The sequence below is a fragment of the Sceloporus occidentalis genome, unplaced genomic scaffold (genome assembly GCF_023333645.1).
Source record: "Sceloporus occidentalis isolate IW3139 unplaced genomic scaffold, rSceOcc1.0.p SCAF_9, whole genome shotgun sequence".
Lineage (NCBI taxonomy): Eukaryota > Metazoa > Chordata > Lepidosauria > Squamata > Phrynosomatidae > Sceloporus > Sceloporus occidentalis.
In genome coordinates, this window is record NW_028316989.1 from 47,144,419 (window position 1) to 47,164,448 (window position 20,030).

At 45.1% G+C, this 20,030-nt stretch overlaps 1 protein-coding gene across 1 annotated transcript in view; it reads right to left on the reverse strand.

Moving 5' to 3' along the window:
- The window catches only part of LOC149307458 (solute carrier organic anion transporter family member 3A1-like), a 55,505-nt gene extending 37,244 nt beyond the window's left edge, over positions 1–18,261 (reverse strand). The window contains exons 1-2 of the mRNA XM_089538317.1: positions 17,986–18,261; positions 1,516–1,981 (exon numbers count right to left, since the gene is read on the reverse strand). Coding sequence (XP_089394443.1) covers positions 1,516–1,981; positions 17,986–18,261 — 742 coding nt within the window. The remainder of the gene's footprint in view (positions 1–1,515; positions 1,982–17,985) is intronic.
- Positions 18,262–20,030: the final 1,769 nt, after the last annotated feature.

The following is a 20,030-nucleotide window of genomic DNA, read 5'->3' on the forward strand; positions in this document are numbered from 1 at the left end:
CAATTGGAACACTCTGCAGATACCTACATAGAAAGGCGGCTCATAGGAAAGCCTTCACCCTGTTGCAAGATTGATGGGCTACATCAGTGCAGCTGCTACCACAACATCCTTGGCAAAACAAGTGCAAATCTTCATGAGATGTGCACCAACTGATTTGTGTGCATAGATACAAATCTGGAAACAAGTGCATTTATGTAAACTGCATTGATTTAATGGCCTGGTCTAGTTGGGATTGGCAATTGGATTTAGCAATAGTGTCCAAGTGATCTGTATGCCCACTGCTCAATATAATGCATTTGTGTTAATAGGTGAAGATGGGGAACGACAAGGGGACTTCCGGCATTCTCTGTTCTTGCAGGTTTTTCAACTTTAAATTGGATTCTTACTGAATAATGTGTCAAGAAGTGGGTGCCCTCTGACAGCCCTTCAAATAGAGGGGTGTCTGTCAAAAAGAATAAGCGGCCCCCAAGTTGTCTTCCTTCGCTATGGGATCAGGGGACCATTCCCATTATTTCATGGGAGGAGTTGCCTTCGGCCCATCCTGGATTGTGGGGAAAAACTTATTGTCTAGAAAGCCATAACTGATCACAGTCAAAAATATCTATATGATTAATGTTCAGTCCCCCCCCCCCCCCCGAGATTCGCTCACAGAAGACATTAGGAGAATATCTTCCTAATTAACCACTGCCTCATTACAGTTGTCAGACCAAAAGGATTATTAACAGATCATCAGCTTTCTCTAATGCCAGCAACTGTGAATAAATAGAATGGTTATCTCTGCCATGACATTCCAATTACAAAAACCAATAGACAAGGAAAGATGGGTCATCCCTTCCCATTTCTTTCCCTGCTGCCACTCGAAAAACCATCATGGAGATCCACAAACTCATCAGTGCCTAGATAGTTCTGCTGCTGCAAAATAATCTATTTCAAAAAACAAAACAATGAGACATGAACAATTTGAATTGGAAAAAGACTGGCTGAGACTCTGCAAAGTGTAAATCTCAGCGTGTAATTACACGTTTGTGGTGCTACGTGATTCCTATACTAAATAGCAACATTCTGCCACTGAATGCACAATCTAATGTGCACTTGAATGTACAAGCACATGCATAACCAGATACACAACTTCTCAAGGTTATGTTTGTGTCTCAAGAGACAGCTGAATTCATACACACTAAGAATGGGAAGATTATTCATTGCTGTATCTTTCCAGGTGGGGGAAAAAAAGGATTCCTGACAGTCAAAAAATGCCATTAGTAGATCTCCAACTATGTCTTACACAGTAGAAATTGCTCTTTTGGGTAAATTGGTCACAACGTCTATTCAAGAAAGAACTTTCTAAATTAACAAATTGTTGGAGATGTAACACTTCTAATGCTTCCTTAAGTCATTGGTCTTGGAGTTGTCCCAATTCCAAAACTACCCATCCTGTGCCTCAGTAAAATGAGCAGACAAAGATAAGTTACAGTGAGGGGAAAATAATGCTTCCACCTAAGAGTCTGTATCACTTACCTATATACAGGGAAGAATCTTTCCGCCTCACGTGGTCATCGATGTAGGAAACGCCTAAAGGTTGTACAGGGGTAGCCCCAATGCCTAGGAGGACCTGTGCCCCAATGAGAAGCAAGTACATCATGTTTGTGGCAGTCCTGTTCCTGCAGATAAGATCCGAGTCTGGTCCCTCTTCACTGGCGGATCCATTAACCACACACACGTCCCTGCCTTCAGCCCCCCAACGGATATCCCCAGACTCATATTCATACTGGTGGGTCAGGAACTCGGGCAGTGCGGACAGTAGAGCCCCGAGCGCCATCACGATCCCGCCGCATCCTATCAAACGTGGCCGATGGCCCCGGGCACCGAAGTAGCTCACGAAAAGGATGAGGGCCAAGTTCCCAATCTCGAAGCTGCTGGCAATCACCCCGACGTCGGCACTCTGAAGGTTGAACCTTCGCTCCAAGGTGGTCAAGACACTCACCTGCGAGGGAACAGAGAGAAGAAACCCAGGTTACTCCAACATATTCTGATAAGAGAGACGTTGCTGAGTAGTTTATTAAATCTATAGGGTCATTTGACCATGGAAGCCCACTGAGTGATCTTGGGCATGCTCTCTCAGCTTCAGAAGAAGGCACTGGCAAAAATCCCTTGAGATAAACCTTGCCAAGAAAACCCCAAGATAGGCACCAATTAATACATGGCGCTTTGGGTCACCATAAATCAGAAACTGCTTGGGGACAAAAAAGGACACTAATTGTTCCCTTGCAGGAGGGAAGCTTGGGAGCAATATTAACATTGCAAAGCATGGTCTAATGGTTTGAGCACTGGACTATGGCTCTGGAGACCAGGGTTCACTTCCCACCTCAGCTATGAAACTCATTGGGTGACCTTGGCAAGTCACATACTCTTGGCTTCAAAGGAAGGCAATGGCAAGCAAATCTTGCCAAGAAAACTACATGATAGGTTCACCTTAGGTTGCCTTCAACCACAAGTAAGACTTTTCCCCTCAAATGCAAAGTTCCTAGCATCACAGTAAATTAAAACTTCAGTTGGACGTTTAGAAATACTGTTTAGACTTTCAAAGAAAAAAAATGCTTATGCCTCCATTTTGCTTCCACTCCTGCTAGACCTATGATCATCAATTCAAGCAGTCTTGGAGCCCCATTTTTGCCGTCCCCAAAGCATCTCCAGAGACCTCTCAAGACCACAGAATCTCCCCTAAATAAAATTCCCAGGCTGATTTGGGGGTGTCTTTTCACCTGAAAACATCCCTGAATGTGCCAATGCCTATAAATATCAGTTTCACTCATTCCTCCAGGGGCCTTCAGTACCACCAACCCATCCAAAGCCTTGCAAAACAGCCACAAGAAAGCCCCAAATGGGAGTCACATCACTTTTTGGAGCGCATGGATGCAGACTGCAAGGGCTCGCAAGGATGACACATGGTCCCCATCTCTCCCTGCAGCTTCCCAGTGTTAAAATACACCAAACAATAAAGACCATTAAAAAGATAAATCCACCTTTGGCAAGAAGCAAAGTATAGTTAGGACTGGAGGCAATCGGAACATTTGCAGAAATATGTCCTTAGAAAAAGAAGATGCTCGATAACTGGATCCAAAGAGCTTCTGACAGCTTCTGTCCTCTTGGAGCAACCCAACTGTTCTCAAAGTCCATTGGAAAGCTGACAGGACATTGCAAGATCTCTGGCCAGCAGGAAGACTAAGCCTTGCTTAGGTTACAGGGAAACTGCAGCTGCAATTTCTGCCTGGTTTCTGGTTCCCAAGTACAGCCCTCTGAAACCCTAGAAATGATGAGGCAAAGCGCACAGCCTGTCCATTTTTCACAACAAGCACAAGGATAATAGTGGTGTTTCTATCCCAACCATTACTACTTAAAACAGCAGGGTGGGAAAAAAGAGCAAGTGACGAAACACCCTTGCTGTACATGGGAAAACATACCCTCTGCGAGCAGCTTCCTTTTACTCTTTAAGACAAAGTCCCCACCACTTTAACTGAATGCTATGGGATTTTGGGAATTCTAGCTTTGTGAGACATGTAGCCTTCTCTGTCAGAGAGCTCTGGTGCCACAAAAGGCTACAAAACCCAGGATTCCATAGCACCGAGACATAGTAGTTACAGTGGATTATTTCAGCAATGCGGATACAGCCATAGTGGTTCGATTCCCTTCTCGGTCATGACCTTATGCAAGTCACGCTCTCTCAGCCTCAGCGGAAGGCAATGGCAAACCTCCTCCAAACAAACCTTGCCAAGAAAACGCCATGATAGCTTCGCCTTAGGGTCGCCATAAGTCAGGAAAGGACTTGAAAGCACAGAACAACCACCAAGATACAAATAAAGTGGCAGTTTTAGACGACTGCAATGGAAAGTTATTATTTTGGACGACAGAATCCAACAGCAGGCTGGATTTATATAGGAGAACACAGCCCTCTGAATGGCCCTGGGATGCAGTGCATAGAGGCAGCTAAACAAAATGGCCTAAGAAGAAAGAAAGAGAAAAGACGGTTTGCAGATGGCACTTGTGGGCACGGCTAGCATTGCTGCGGTGTGATGGTTAAAGTGATGACAGCTTCCCATCATAGCTCCCACACTTAATGTTCCAGCTGCTGTTCCTCCACAACACACGCATGACCCTGTTGGGTTGGAGTTTTGGAGCCAAACCAACAGAAACTAAATGAGATCCCGCCTTTGGTTTTATCGCACACGCTCTTTGGATTCCTCTTTGGAGGCTTCGGCTGGTACAAAGAGCACCAGCTCCAAAGTACAACAAGGCTAAGTTTAGTTATCTTATCTTCTAGGGAACGTTCGGGCTTGATTTGCTCCAGGACCCATTTGTCTGTCTTTTTAGCTCCCCACGGTATCTATCTGCAGAACTCTTCTCCTCCAACGCCACGTTTCAAATGAGATTATTCTCTTGCTATCAGCTTTCTGCACTGTCCTGCTCTCACAACCATACACAGAAACTGGAAATCCGATGGCAAGGACAATCCTAAGTTGAAGGCTTTCGTGGCCGACATCCATAGTTTTTTTGTGGGTTTTTCAAGCTATGTGGCCATGTTCTAGAAGGGTTTATTCCTGACATTTCGCCAGCATTGCTCCGTTTACGTCCAGATCCATCCCGCCACAAGGTCAAAAGATAACCGCGCTCATCATCTCTGCAGAAACAGCCTGATGGGTGAAAAGCTGCCGACCTCAGCATCCCACCAAAATCTCCTTTCTGCCACTAAAAGGATTTACTGACTGAGAGGCAGAGCTGGGGTGACAGTAAGCGTCAGAATTATAGGCAAAGGATTTTCGGAAACTGGAGGAAGAAGTACTAACGGCTAAAACAGACAGTACTTCCTTCTCACTTCGGTGATTGTTGTTATGACCAACATATATTCTGCAGAGCTTGGGGAAAAGAAACCCTCTCTCTTTTTTTAGGCTATAATTCTCATACTGCCCTAGCTAGTAATAGTAGTGACTAAGGTACTCTAATAGCTTTGGTGGACTTTTATATTCGGTGTCCATTTCATAACATTATAGACGGTGCATCAACTCTCTTGAGAGTGAAGTTCAAGAAAGGCCCTTTTATGGCAAGCTGCAGAATAGGAGGTTAAGAGGTGGCACAATAACCATGTTTAAATATCTGAAGGGATGTCATACTGAGGATGGAGTGGGCTTGGTTTTTAATGCTCCAGAAACTAGGACATGGAGCAATGGATTCAAACTGCAGGAAAAGAGATTCCACCTCAACATTAGGAAGAACTTTCTGACATAAAGGTTAATAATAATAATAATAATAATAATAATAATAATAATAACAACAACAACAACATTAAGAGCTGTTTGGCAGCAGAACACATTCCCACAGATCATAGTGGAGTCTCCTTCTTTGGATGTTTTAAAACAGAGGCTGGATGGCCATCTGTCAAAGGTGCTTTGACTGTGTATTCCTGCATGTCACAATGTGGCTGAACTGGATAGCTTTTGGGGATCCCTTCCAGTTCTGTGATTCTTTGATACGGCGAGACAGGCAAAAAGCACACCACCCAAACATTTATACTACATTTGCCCGTGTCCCCAGTTCAAAGTCTACCTTGGACTCAGTTGGGGGATTCTGGTAGCTGCAGTCCCAAAACGGAGCTTTACCAAGCTCTGCTTTCGCCAAGCATCTAGGAATGGGAGAAGGAGCAGAGTTTCAAATTGGGGAGTCCAAAACAAAGCAGGCCAAGATATCGCTCATATCCGGCAACGCGAAAGCAACTGGGAAAGGTGAGAACTGTTTGGCGATGCTTTATTCCAGCTTCCTACATTTCAAATAATTTGTAGAATAAATCTCCCAACAGATTTTAAAAAAAACCACCATAACACACTACTTGCAGGGCTAATAAACGGCTCTAATTTGTATCCGGAGCGCTCCTGACACATTTTAATTGCCAGATGTAACAAAAGATAATTCTTCCTTGCTCTATATTTCCTGAAGACGAGCCGGTGCTCCTTAGGGAACTAGCAAACTAAATGCCCGGGAGTCAGATGTATGTAAATGAAAGAGTTATATAAGCCCTTCTCCCTCTCGCTCTTTCCATCCCTTTCTCCCATACACACCCCTTCACCTGGCAGGCAGCAAAACACCTACACATCTTTCAGGCACAGAAAAGCTCTTTGTTTCTTAAACATTCAGAAGCAGCCAGGGATGTAACCGTGAAGAAATTGCCCCGCAAATAAAAACTCTGTCCCCGCCATAAAATGTCCCTTCAGTCCCAAATTTGTAACATATCTAGTACTGATTTGGTATTACCAAAATGCCTTAACATTGACAAAATTCTAGTATTCCCTTAACTTGGGACTAGAAGCGTTTTGAATTTTTGAATAGCTATATTTGCACAGACATACATAATGAGTTGTCTTGGAGACGAGACCCAGGTCTAAACACAAATTTACGTTTCATATACACCTTACACACATAGCTGAAAGGTAATTTTATATCACATTTTAAACACTTTTGGGCATGCAACAAAGTTTGTGTACACCGAACCATCAGAAAGCAAAGGTGTGTGTTTGTGTCCTTCCTTCCTTCCTTCCTTCCTTCCTTCCTTCCTTCCTTCCTTCCTTCTTTTCTCTCCTGCTACTCAAGACTGGAGATGTCAAGGACGATACTGAAGATGTCAAGGTCCTGGGACCTTTTGCACAACTGCTATGCTCTGGACCCTTGCGCTGCCCATCTAACTGACAGCCAACGCCGTTTATTGACAAGGGGATCAGCCACTGTGCTGTCTAGCACTGCATCAATCCAGCTGAGATGAAAGACAACATTTCAACAGGCAGGGAGATGAAAGCTTCAGCAGGCAAAGGGAAGTGAGGTGGCTACCACAACGACAACTCCAGGATGTGTCACACACCAGTGAGGGGCTGGCATCTCAAGTATTTGCTGAGTGTGGCAGGGATGCCAGTCACAGCCAAGATGACAGCACTGAGTCTGTGCGCACAGCGGATGACCCACTTTGCAATAGAAAAGATGCTCCCTGGTCCCAGATATCCACACTCCTTCCCCTCTGTTTCGGCCTTTCCAATGGGGCTTGTGCAAGAGGACTTAATAAACCGCATCCAGAATCTCCAGTAAAAGCACTTGAGATTAAGGTCAGAGAACCAGAAAAATGCCTCTAGAGCTAGAGAATTCAAGTCTGCATAGCTGCTATGCAACTTAATTACTTATAACTCTCTTGAGTAAAGACAAATGCAAAGAACAGACAGTATCATACATGGCCAACCTTGGCTTTGCCAAAAGGGGATAACCTCTCCAGTGTCAACTTAAAAGAAACTGCGTACTAAGAGGCCCTGATCCAGTTCACCTTTTTCATGCATACCCCAAATAAGAAACATTTAGCTCCGAACAAACAGGCCAAAATAAAGCTGCTTTGGGTCACTTTGGAGGTATGCTGTTTAAATGACACTCGCATCTTAAGAGGCTAGAAGCTGTGCCAAAGCTGTGCTCCAGTCCTTAGGACTGGAGCATGGCTTTAGCACAGCTTCTGTCCTCTTAGGATACATGCAGCATTTAAACAGCATATCTCCAAAGTGACTTGAAGCAGCTTTATTTTGGCCTGTCTGTTCAGGCCCAGTTGTCTCCCATTGTTGTTGTTGTGTACCTTCAAGTGTACCTATGGAAGATTTAAAGCAAACCTATAATGGGGTTTTCTTGGCAAGGGAGGACGTTTGCATTGCCTTCTCCTGAGGCTGAGAGAGAGTGACTTGCATAAGGTCACCCAATGAGTTTCATGGCTGTGCGAGGAATTGAACCCTGCTCTCCAGAGTCACAGTCCAACACTCAAACCACTATGCCACATGTACACAACACTAAAGGCGCCAGATTTCTTCTAACCTTGGACACTAAGCAGGGTCGGCCCTGGTTAGTAGCTGGATGGGAGACAGTCAACAAATACCAGCTGGCAAAATAATCTCTGGGTATTCCTTGCCAAGGAAAACCCTATGAAATCCATGGGGTCGCCATAAGTCGACAGGAGACTTGAGGAAACATACACACAGAGAGATGACCTCCTGGCCCTTTCAGAAAGCATAGGGGTAGCCATGATGAAACAACACTCCTTATGGGTCTAAAGCTTATGCATTTTGTATTTCGTTTTAAAAGATGGAAAAGAAGCAAATTAACATTGCAAACCATTGCCAGAATCACCTAGGATTTGCAGCATATGCTAAACTCTTTCTGGAGAGCCAGAGTGATCATCTCAGTGAAAATTCAAGCCAAGCAAATGAAAGCAATCTCTGGCAACAGAGGCATAATGCACTCCGTGACTCTAATTTAATGGGAGTCCAGACCACAAACCTTTCGCCATAGTAAATCCAGTAGTCCTTAAGGTATCACTAAATTCCCTCTTGTATTTGCCGTGAGATACAAGCATTTCCTCCTGGGAACAGAAAAAGGATTTGTCGGGTCCCCATTTGCCTGCAGAAATAGCTATTTTTTAATTCGGTGGAAGAGAGCGCTTGGAAATCTGTACCTTTCTGAATTTTGCAATGCATTTAGAGCAGAAGTGGGGATTATTGTTGGACTGCAGCTCCCAACATTCCTCATCGTTGGCTATTCTGGGGCTGCTGAGGGTTGCAATCGAACAATATGAGGAGAGCCACATAATTTTGCAGGGAAATAAATCAAAACATTTCCCCCTGTCGCTTATGAGGAGCCTGTGGTTTTCTTTTGTAAGCAAGGTAGTGTGGCAGAGGCTAAAATGGATCCCTATGCATTGGCTCTCCCAAGCCAGTTGTACTTCTATGATATGTTCCAGGGCCTTGTTAATGGCTTTGAAATCGCTTACACTCTGTACGCTTGTCGATAGACAGCCAAATGTGCGAAAGCAATTCTTGAAGTGATATTAAAGCTCCATCAGTACGGTTCACATGTGGCCAATTTCAAGGTTTTACCTGGGCACCGGGGAGTCTGTCTATGTTGAGTGCTCCCAATGAAAGACTCTTTCTGTACAGTCATTTTTTCCTGGAGCATAACAGAGCCGATGGGCATCGTGACAAAGATGAAAACGCAATATATACCTAGACACAGAAAGCCACTGAAATACACAGGTTAAAACAGATAGACGTAGGATTACGTTCATGTGTTTTAACCTGTGCATTTCAAGGGTTTCATGTGCTTAATAATAATAACAATAATAATACTTACTTCTAACCCGCCTCTCCCCATGGAACGAGGCAACAATTAACAAACAACATTAGTTAAAACACACATCAGTTTAAAATGAGAAATAAGATGTGCACATATTAAAACAATCTAAAATTCATCATGTAGTTGCCATTCACAGTTTAGTTATATATGGCATTTTCATTTATGTTGTAACCCACTTGGAGAGAGATGTCTGACAACATTATTATTATTATTATTATTATTATTATTACCCAGCAAATTCTGAGCAGTAACCCAATGATTAATTGATTAATGAAAAGCTAGCTAAGATTTAATCTGCACAGTAGGAAAAAGTGCAATTTGACACCACTTTAACTGGCATGGCTCCATATCCTATGCAATCATCGCATTTTGCAATTTGTTGTGGCGCCAGAACTCTCTGGCAGAGAAAGGTAAATATCTGACAAAACTACAATTTCCAGAATTCCATAGCCTTGAACCATGGCCGCTAAAGTTGTGTCTACCTGAATTATTCCTTCAGTGCAAAGTAGACCTACATTTCTGGCTACTAGAATAAAATCTAGAGATTTGATGTGAAATCATGCTATTTTTGAGTCAGTTTTGTCATATCTTCTTCTCTTTTTTTGTTATCGTACACCTTCTATAGTTCATAAAACTCACCTGCGGCGCATGAAGGGAAGAGATAGGCTTTTTTTAGAGGCATCTAACACAATGTGCCAATGAGTTATGGCTGCCGCATGCAGACATTGGCCAGAATCCAGTCGGTGTTTTACGCATGCATAAGTTCCTCTCTGGAGGAAGCTAGTGTTTTCCTCTGATGTGGAAAGTCCACATTTAACTCAAGGTTGAAGAGGTGGAGTTGCGCATGGAGTACCACTTTTTTTTACCTATGGCATGGGCTAAGACTGTCCATAAAGTAAACTCCATTTAATATGCAGATATAAGTAAATGAAATGAAAAAAAGTACAGTTTGGTTCTGACATTCAGACTTACCAAATCCTGATTTGTTTGGAAAGGATTTTAAACAGATATAAAACAGGATACAGAAGACCCTTGGTATCCTCTGGGGTTTGGTCCCAGGACCCTATGTGGATATCAAAATGATGTCACTTGCATAAAATAGCAAAATCAAGGTTTGCTTTTTGGAATTTGTATATTTTTAATTTACAGTCGTCCCTCCTAATGTGCGGATCTGAGATCGGCACCCTTGAATATACAATGGCGCGTGCATCCTTGCCACACGCATGGTGGTGCACTCCATTCAAGCCTATGGGGCTTGAATAAGTGTGAGCCTCCGTTTTCGCAGGGGGTCTGCAATGGATCCCCACGAAAACGGAGGGTCAACTGTATTTTCAAGCCATGGATGCTTGAACTCATGGATTAAAAAGTCCGTGGACAAGGAGAGCTGATTATACTTATTTAAGTAGCTGATGTGAAAAACTGAATATAATTATTATTGCCATTTATTCCCCAATTGTTTATTTTCCTCTGCTCTCCCATGCCTTCCATCCGCCTCTCGTGGCTCCATTTAAAGCCAAGGGGAGTAAGGAACGGCGAATGCGACATCTCTCGAGTTCTCGTTCCAAAAAACAGAACCCAACCAGCCCAAAGCGCGCATGGAGCTGTTGTCTTGTGCAACACATTTCCCAGATGGATAGTCTTTATCTACAACACCCCCCTGACTCTGGCAGATGTTGGGTCTTTGCAACTAGGTCAGCCTAAACCAGAGTGCGCTCTCATTCGCGCTCTTGGAGGCTACAGACCGAAGAGAGAAAATTAAATCAGCCTCTTTCCTCTGCAAAATGAAAAAAAGCCCAAACAAACTGGAAGCTGTCAAATTCAAGAGGGTTTGTTTTTTCCCTTTCCCTTGCTGCCAGAGGATTTCACCTCTGGTTAAGCCACTATTTCAGTCATTGGGCTGAGAAATGATAACAGCAATGGCCATATTCAGCTTCAATGCTAAATTCCGGTTTTGGAGAGGAGTTGAGGTACGGAACAGTTCTGATAAACTCAAAAAACAAGGAGGATGGATATGATCCAAATGCATTTCATGCAAAGTGTTTCCTTTCACTGGATATTCACCCAGACTCCAGTATGACCAAATCTTTTCAGCTTTCCACATTGCTCAATTGGATCAGGCCTCACATGGTAAGAACAGCATGGTCTGACCGATCTGCAAATTGCCAGACATTTAAAATCAAGGAATAAATCTATCTGCTGTTAAGGAAGACAGGGAACTAACCAACCAACACAAGTTTAATTGGCCCGACAGTAGGAAGACTTAGGGATTTATTTTGCTGGAAGTGCTTCATCTATGCCCCGGTTATGCCACAACAGCCTTGTAAAGTAGATCGATCTTAACATCCCCAGGGTTACAGAAAGAAGCCTAAGGTCAAAAGGCTACATAGCCTGCATCTGCACTAGAGAAATACTCCAGTTTGACTCCAGATTAACTGACATGGCTCAACGCTATGGAATACTGAGAACTGTACGCTCATCCCTCCATATTTGCAGGTTTGATTATTCACGGATTTGATTAATATGTTCTCTCTAGGAATATCTAGGTCATCCCATGCAACTCTATAGTCAACTTAACCTAAAAGTTGCATAGAAAGACCTAGAGATTCCTAGAAAGGATACTCTACTAGGCCTTTGTAGCTCCTCCAATGCAGTTCTATGGTCAGTGGCTGTCGGACATTGACCACAGAGTTGCTCTGGAGGACCTAGAGATTCCTAGAAAGGTGTCCTCTCAGATAAAAACATGGTGTTTTTGTTATTTGCGGTTTTTCCATATTCATGGGGGTCTTGTGTCCCCAACCCCAGCAAATGTGGAGGGACAAGTGTAGTTTGTTGTCACCCAATGGGTTTCATGGCCAAACTGGGAATCGAACCCTGGTCTCCGGAGTCACGGTCCAACACGCGAAACACTATGCCAAAATGAGTTACTTCCCCATTTGCTTCTGCAAACCATTAAAGCCAGGCCTAGTTCCCATTTACAAACTAAAGTCCAAGAATGAAAGAGAAATGACTTTCCCAAGCCTAGCTAACAAGAATGGGGTTTGCATGAACAACAAGAAGGCTTGTAAATTATTATTTTCATAAACCTACAAGTCCTAAAGTCATCCACATTCTTCATTTACTCTTGCATTTCATCAGTTTTTAAACAGATGCAATGACCAGTTTTAATTTCCAAAGCCCTTTCCTCCACTAAAAGTTCTGTTTTCTGTGCAAATCACCCATATGGGAATTTTGACTGCTATGTCCCCAAAGATAGCATTTGAAACATCTGAAAACAACTACTTTCAGTGCACCAATTTTGTGCAGAAATACGCCCCGAGCTGCAAAGAATTCTCACCAGCCCAGGATTCTTTGCATCAGGGTTTCCTGACACTCGAAAACATGTTTTTCAAGGGGGAAAATATTCTTTCCATCCCTATTAGACAGCCAACTTTAGTACAATTATAAGCCAGTCAGGAAAAACAAGAAGAATCGCAGGCAGAACAAGATGACATCCACAGAGACAAATCTGGCCATTCTTTAAGTAAAACAATTAAAACAATAAGCTGAGTCAATTCTGCAGTAAGCAAGCTCTTGTCTCCATTCCAACATCAAAGAACCTCCAGTCCAATTCTGTAACAGAGGGATGTCAGATGAACAATAAGACACACAACATTTGTTTATGTAGTCAGTTTGCAGCTCCCATCAGCCTCAGCAAACAAACACAACAAGGGTGGGACCCGCAATTCAGCAACAACCAAAGGGTCTTGCCAGCTCTGTCCTATAGCAAGTTGAACTTTGCATAAGTTTTGCATTGTTTTGTGTCTTGATGTTGCACGGTGTTGCATTGGATGGCAAATATGCGGAGCGCAGTGCATGAAGACTGAGCAAGGAGGAAAACGTTGAATGAATTTCAATATGGTTGATGATCAGTGGAGAGAGTTTGTAACAACAAAGGGATGAGAGTGAGCAAGGAGTGAGTAAGACTGGGGTAGAATCTGGATGACGTCAATGAGATAGGATTAGTACTTGGATGAAGACAGATAGATTAGGGTTTGGAGGGAGGGAGGCAACATTGGTAGGACAAGTGATGGCAAGTGGCAACTGCCACCCCCTTTTCCTTTTGTGTCATGTCTTAACTAGATTGTAAACCTTGAGTGCAGGGTTTTTTCGGTTGGTCTTTTACTGGTAAAGCACCATGACGGTGCTATATAAATAAATGATGGCGATAATAATAATAAATTAGGTCATCACATACTTGGGAGTTTGCATCAGACCATTTGTCTGTTTCTATGCACTACCAAACCTTAGGAGAGTTTGGGCCGACACTCCCAGAGATCCCTGCAGCTAGCAAGGCCACTGGCCCTTGAATTCCTCCCCTGCCTTGTCCAACTGCATATTTTTGGTCTTAGCCACTCCTGCCTTGTCCACCTATTTTAGGTAACAGGGCAGGGTGAAGACACTTTTACATGCCATGGCCAGACTGGAAAGTGTTTAATAATAACCCAGCGCTAGAGGAATAACCCTGCAAGAAGAAAGACTCTCAGCGATGCAAAGTAGCAGGGAGTGCCTCTTCCCAAAGGCCAACAAGCTATATCTTATGCCAGGTTGCAGCATTGTGGGAAAAGGAGTTGCGACAACAGTTTGCATGGATGCAATTCTCGTTCATGGGTTGTTTGCTTGTAAATAGTAGCCAATGAAAGGGGGAGGGCAAGCAGCAGAGACGACAGGGAATGGGTTGGATTTATCCATTTCCCCCATTACTTTCCCAACGGAAGAGATCTTGTAGCACCTTTGAGACTAACCAAAATAAAGAAATTGGCAGTGTGAGCTTCTGTAGAAAATTTCTTTCTTTCAGCAAATCTCAAAAACATTACAAGATCTCTCTGCATACTGATTCTACAGACTAACATGGCTAGATCTTTGAATGCTCCCAATGGAAATTATTCCATTATTCCTCCTGCAGCTGCTCTTTCCAACAGTAGAGGAAGCCTCCGCTGAAACCAAGAATGGTTCTCCAGCTCCAAGCTAACTATGATTTTGCAAGGTTCCTCAACAGGAACCTTGTAAAACATATTGAGAAAGACAGTCAAACCACTTTGTGTTTGCAGAGAAATTTGTCTCTGTAGCTCTCTTTAGTTCTGCCAGGGTGCCAATGCATTTCTCAATGCAGCCATCTGTAAGCACAGGCCTGCATTCCAAAGCACCCATCTCCAATGATTCCTGCCATTCTTGGTTCCTTTGTGTCCACAAGAATCCGTCAGCTCACCTTAGAGTTACACACAGGCCTGATCCATTCAGCAGCATCCACCGAAAATTAACATGCCGGCTTCTCAAACATCCTTCGCTTTTAACCAAACTGCATCACCAAGACACAAGACATGGGGCCTTCTGGATCTGAGAATATTGTACTGTCACTTGGCATAAGTGCATGGGGGGGGGGGGGTGGACGCAGCCCACTGGAGTTTGGGGAGGTCACCCTTCTTTCTCTTTCCCAGTTTGCTAACCAAGACTCCCTACTTGGACATCCGATCTCAAGGCGAGCCAGCTGTTCACCCTGCCCAACCCATGCTTTGTGGCTTGCCATGACCTTCTCAGATTCCAAAGGCCGTCTTCAATTTTCACCCCTTACCAGTCTGTTCTCTTCCCTGCACCCACCTTGGAACAAAGAGAAAGACAGAAGGTAACCCCATACTGAGCCAGACAGCACAAGGCGGTCTGCAAAGAAAGCACATAAGACAGGTGGCTGGAAAAATATAGTGGAAGCATGGCACCACTTCATCAGGTGAAGGTGCAAAGGAGAGGTGGGTTTCAGAGCTAGCCAAATACTAAGGAGTTCATCACACGAAGGGGATCGGGAGTTTATCCTGTGAATATCCCTGCAAAATCATATAATGACATGAAACGATGTCACACGTCGCACAAAACCCGCCATTAAAGTGGTCACAAAGAAGCATTAAAGTGCATCTTTTTACTTTTGAGATTTCAGTGACAACGCCTTACCGATATCACTTTATTTGCGCAATTGTGTGTGATAATCATTCATGCAATTACTCCCCATTTTCCCTATATTTGCAGGATGCTTTAAATGTGCTTTAATCTCTCTTTAATGCTGAAATCAGCCCCAGTGTGATAAACTCTTAAGTTGTGTGTTATCATCACTAGTTAGTACTCTATGGTATTCGGCTACTGCGTTGTGCATACTTAACTACGGTTGCATCCATACTGCAGACTTAATACAGTTTGACACTGCCAAGCCTCAATGCTACAAATTTCTGGGGATTGTCATTTTGTGAGATATTTAGCCTTCTCTCTCAGAGAGCTCTGGCACCGCCACAAACTACAGTTCCCAGAATTCCACTGCATCAAGGTGGTTGGCAAAGAAGGAATTGAAGACAGGTGGCTGGAAAAATCACCTACTCAACCCTTTACCTTTCTTTTTGCCTGCACCACACACAGACACACATAGACACATATATCCAAGGGAAGTGCACCTTTGCACACTGGAAGTAGGAAGCATGGCATCATTTCATCCAATGGAGGAGCCAGGAGGAGGTAGTTTGCAGAGCTGAGCCAAATGCACACCTAGAACAACATTTGACCCTGGGCCATAAATATACAAAGTTGTATGTTATTATCACTGGCTAGTATTCTACATAGTACAGTATTCTAAAGTATTCAGATACTTAGTTGTGCATACTTACAGTAAGTATGCCTGCATCCATAATGCAGAATTAATGCAGTTTGACACCGCTTGAACTGCCATGGCTCAATGCTACGGAATCCTGGGATTTGAAGTTTTGTGGGATATTTAGCCATCTCTCTCAAAGAGCTCTGGGATAATTATTATTATTATTATTATTATTATTATTATTATTATTATTATTATTTATGTTTATCCCACCTCTCCAATAGGATCGAGGTGGCTCACAAACAGTAATAAAATACAGAAAATATAAAAACATTACAATTCCCAGAATCCCATCGCATTGAGCCATGGTAGTTAAAGTGGTGTCAAACCAAATTCTTTCTGCAGCGCAGATGCAACCTAAATAATCTGCGTTGGCCTGATATATCCCTCCCAGTAGGGAGAAGGGGGGTCCATTCTGCCAGAGATTGGTCAGTTTTGGGGGCACTTTGGACAGGACAGGTTACTTAAAGACCCTAAAGCAAACCTGTTGATATTGGGTGCCTTTGAGTTGACTTATGGCAACCCTAAGGTGAATCTATCATGGGCTTTTCTTGGCAAGTGTCTTCAGAGGAGGTTTGCCATTGCTGTCTTCTGAATCTGAGAGAGTGTGAATTGCACAAGGTCACCCAATTTCACGGCCAAGTAGGAATTAATTTACTATTGCTGCTGTGCACCTTCAAGCCATTTCTGTCTTATGGGGACCCTATAATGAACCGGTTGGGTTTGGGTGCCTTCAGGTCGACTTATGGTGACCCTACGGTGAATGTATCATGGGGTTTTCTTGGCCCGTTTCTTCAGAGGGGGGTTTGCCCTTGCCATCCTCTGAGTCTGAGAAAGTAGACTTGCCCAAGGTCACCCAGTGGGTTTCCATGATCCAGCGATCATGGCCTTTTCTAGGGTTGCGAGACTGTGACTCACCCAAAGTCATCCAATTGGTTTACACAACCAAGCTGGGAATCATACCAGGGTCTGCCAAACTGTGGTCCAAAGCTCAAACCACCGGGCCACATTTTTGGCCCACCTCTATGGGGTAAGGAAGAGCCAGTGTGGCATAGTGGTTTAAGCACTGAACTATGGCTCTGGAGAGACCAGGGTTAGAATCCTGGCTTGGTGATGTAAACCCACTGGGTGACCTTGAACAAGCCATACTCTCTCAGCCTCAGAGGATGGTCATCTCTGAAGAAGCCTTCAAGAAAACCCCACAACAGCTTCGCCTTAAGGTTGCCGTAAGTCAGGAACAATTTGATGGTGTATGACAACAATAGCAAGACAGGATAAGAAGGGGCACACAGAGGCCCCCATCTTTGTTGGTGGGGAGGGGGTCCTGCTCTACCCAGGTACCTTTAGCAAACCCACCCCTCTTTGCCTTCTCCATCTGCTCCAGAGGAGGACTGGAGGGATCTGGACCTTATCCCACATCCCCAAATTTGGCCTCTGCAGATTTGGCAGAGAGGCTTTAGCAAGGGAGGAACAAGAGGCTTTACAAATGACCCCCCTCCCAAAAAAGAAAAGCACAATGCAAAGCCTGCCAAGAGTGAGTCTACACCTTCTGCAGCAACAAAGAGGCCAAAAGCCATTATCCAGGAGAGCTAAGAACAGGGTCCCCCCCCAAAAAAAAATATGCCCCTCCCTAGTGCCTCTGGTAGGACCTGCCCCCCCCCCCCCCCAAAAAAAAAGACTGCAGGAAAACCATGCAGGCCCCTCTCTCTGCTTTGGCTTTGGCACCCAACCTTCCAACCAGGAAAGGAAGAGCAGCACTAGAAAGAGCCAGCATGGTTCCTTGCCCACCCCCAGAAAGAGGAGGCAGGCAGGCAGGGAGGGAGGGAGGGAGGGAGGGAGGGGGCACCACTAGCAGGAACAAGAGCCAAATGGGGTTCTTATACCACCCCCCCAACTCCCTTCTTCTAGCCAGGCCCCACTGCTCCCCAAAATCCTTGCCAAGAGCCAAAAATCCCCCTCAGGGGGGTCCCCCTAAATCCTTGCCAAGAGCCAAGGTCCCCCTTTAGGAAGGGGGTCCCCCCCAAAAAATCTTGCAACTCCCCAATCCTTGCAAAGAGCCATCATCCCCCTCTGAAGGGGGTCCCCCCAAAACCCTCCCAAGACCCCCCCCAAAAGGGGGTGCTGACCAGGTATGCTCCGACGGTGCCCTGGGCGAGCATGAGGGCGCACTCGGAGACCAGGAAGACCTGGATGCTGGCGAAGCGGCCCCCGCTGCTGCTGCCCTCCTCCTCCTCCTCCTCCTGGTCCTGCAGCTCCCCTCCGGGCGCCTTCCTCCTCCTCCTCCTCCTCTTCTTCTTGCCTCCTCCTCCGCTCTGATGCTGATGCTGATGCTGCTCTTGCTGGTCCTCCTGCGGGCTGCCTGCTTCTGCTTCTCCTCCTCGGAGGCTCTCCTTCCCGGGCATCCTCTTCCTCCTCCTCCTCCTCCTCCTCCTCCGCTGCTGCCTCCGAGGGGCCCCGGTCTACCTGGCGGAGGAGGAGGAGGAGGCTGCTGGGCTCAGGCTGCGAAGGGGGGCCTCCTGGCCGGCCTCGGAGGGGCTCCTGCTGCTGCTGCTGCCGCCGCTGGCTCCATGGCGCTCCGCTGGCCTGCCTCCTCCTCCTCCTCCTCCTCCTCCTGCTCTGCCTCTGATGCTGAGGCTGGGACCAGGCAGGGAAGGAGGGAGGGGAGAGAGAAGGGTCCTCCCCCCTTGGGAAGGAGGGAAGGAGGGAAGGGAAGAAGGAGGGATGGAGAGCAGCAGCAGCAGGAGGAGGAGGAGGGAAGAGGCAGACAGGGCTTTTCCCCCTCCCATCCACACACAGCAGGACCAATCCGCTCTCCACCCGCTTTCCCTGACCAGCTCTGCCTAAGGACATCTCTTTTTTTGGACTGGCACAAATGTATAAGGGCACCGCCAGATCCTCTCTCTCTCTCTCTCTCTCTCTCTCTCTCTCTGACAGAAGAGGCCAATGGTTCCCCCTTCCCAGGATTCCCCAGCCGAGGCACTTCAAGCGGTCTCAACCCGGTTCATTGCGGAGAGAGACCTTGCAGCCCCTTGGAGCCTCACCAAAAGAAAGAAGGCAGAAGGCTCCCTCTGAATGTGGCCAACTTCTCCCTTTGGGTAAGCGCCAAAGGTGCCGCGAGATCTCTCTCCATACTGACCCCACAGACTCACATCCCATAAGAGTTTATCACACGGGAGGAATGTCTCTTAATTTCAAATGAAAAGAAATTGGGGCCAGAATGCATTCACATGAATTTGCTAGTTCAGCGAATTGACGTGAATTCAAATTGCATTCAAACTGATTTCCCATTGCCCAAAAATAGCTTGCCATTGCCCAAAATTGCGTGTGATCACTTCTCACACAATAGCACGGAACCCCATGATTGCGTTCAGACCGACTTCCCAAACTTAACCGGGTGCATTTGGGATGTGTGTGACCAATGGAGATTCAACCCAGATTCATCCGGGATAATTTTCAGAGTGTGAATAACCCCAAAGGAAACAAAAATGAGGTAGATGTGAATTGAAATGTTACTATGTAATGTTTATCCAATGAATGTAAAGGGGTGTATGTGTTTAATTTTTATGTAACCAATGAAATACAATTTGTAGTTTTCTTTGTTCAAAGTACTATAAAAGATTGGTTCACTTTGGGGTCTGGCTTGGTTTCCTTTCCAGTCGGCTCTCGATCTCCCTAGTAATTCTGGTTATAATTCTGGTTGGAAATTAATCTGCAACACAAGAAACTCTTTAAAATTTGGATTGAAAGCCAGAGCGGATGCAACATTGCTGTTGGCACACAGCCTTTTTCTTCCAATTCTACCAGCCCTTGGCCAACCGACTGCCATCTGTCTAAGCTTTCCAAATACTGGCAGAGAGTCACTGGTGGGCACATCTGCTTCTTCGTGCCATCTCTTCCTATCATCCAATTCCAATTTCTCAGTCTCCTACGAGTCAATTTGTTCTCCATTGAGAAGAGAGTTGTGCTGTTGTTGTTCTGTTGTTGTTGTGTTTTAATCCAAGGAGAAATGGTAACTAGCCAGCCTTCTCTCCAGGATGTTGTGTTCAGATTCTCCGGACTCCTCCAGATGGTGCTTTTGGAAGGAAAGCTCTCCAAAAAGCAAAAGCTGGGACTGATCCCCTTTAAGTAGCGCGTGGCAGGAGGGTGTCATTTGCGTTGTCCAAGAGGTGCT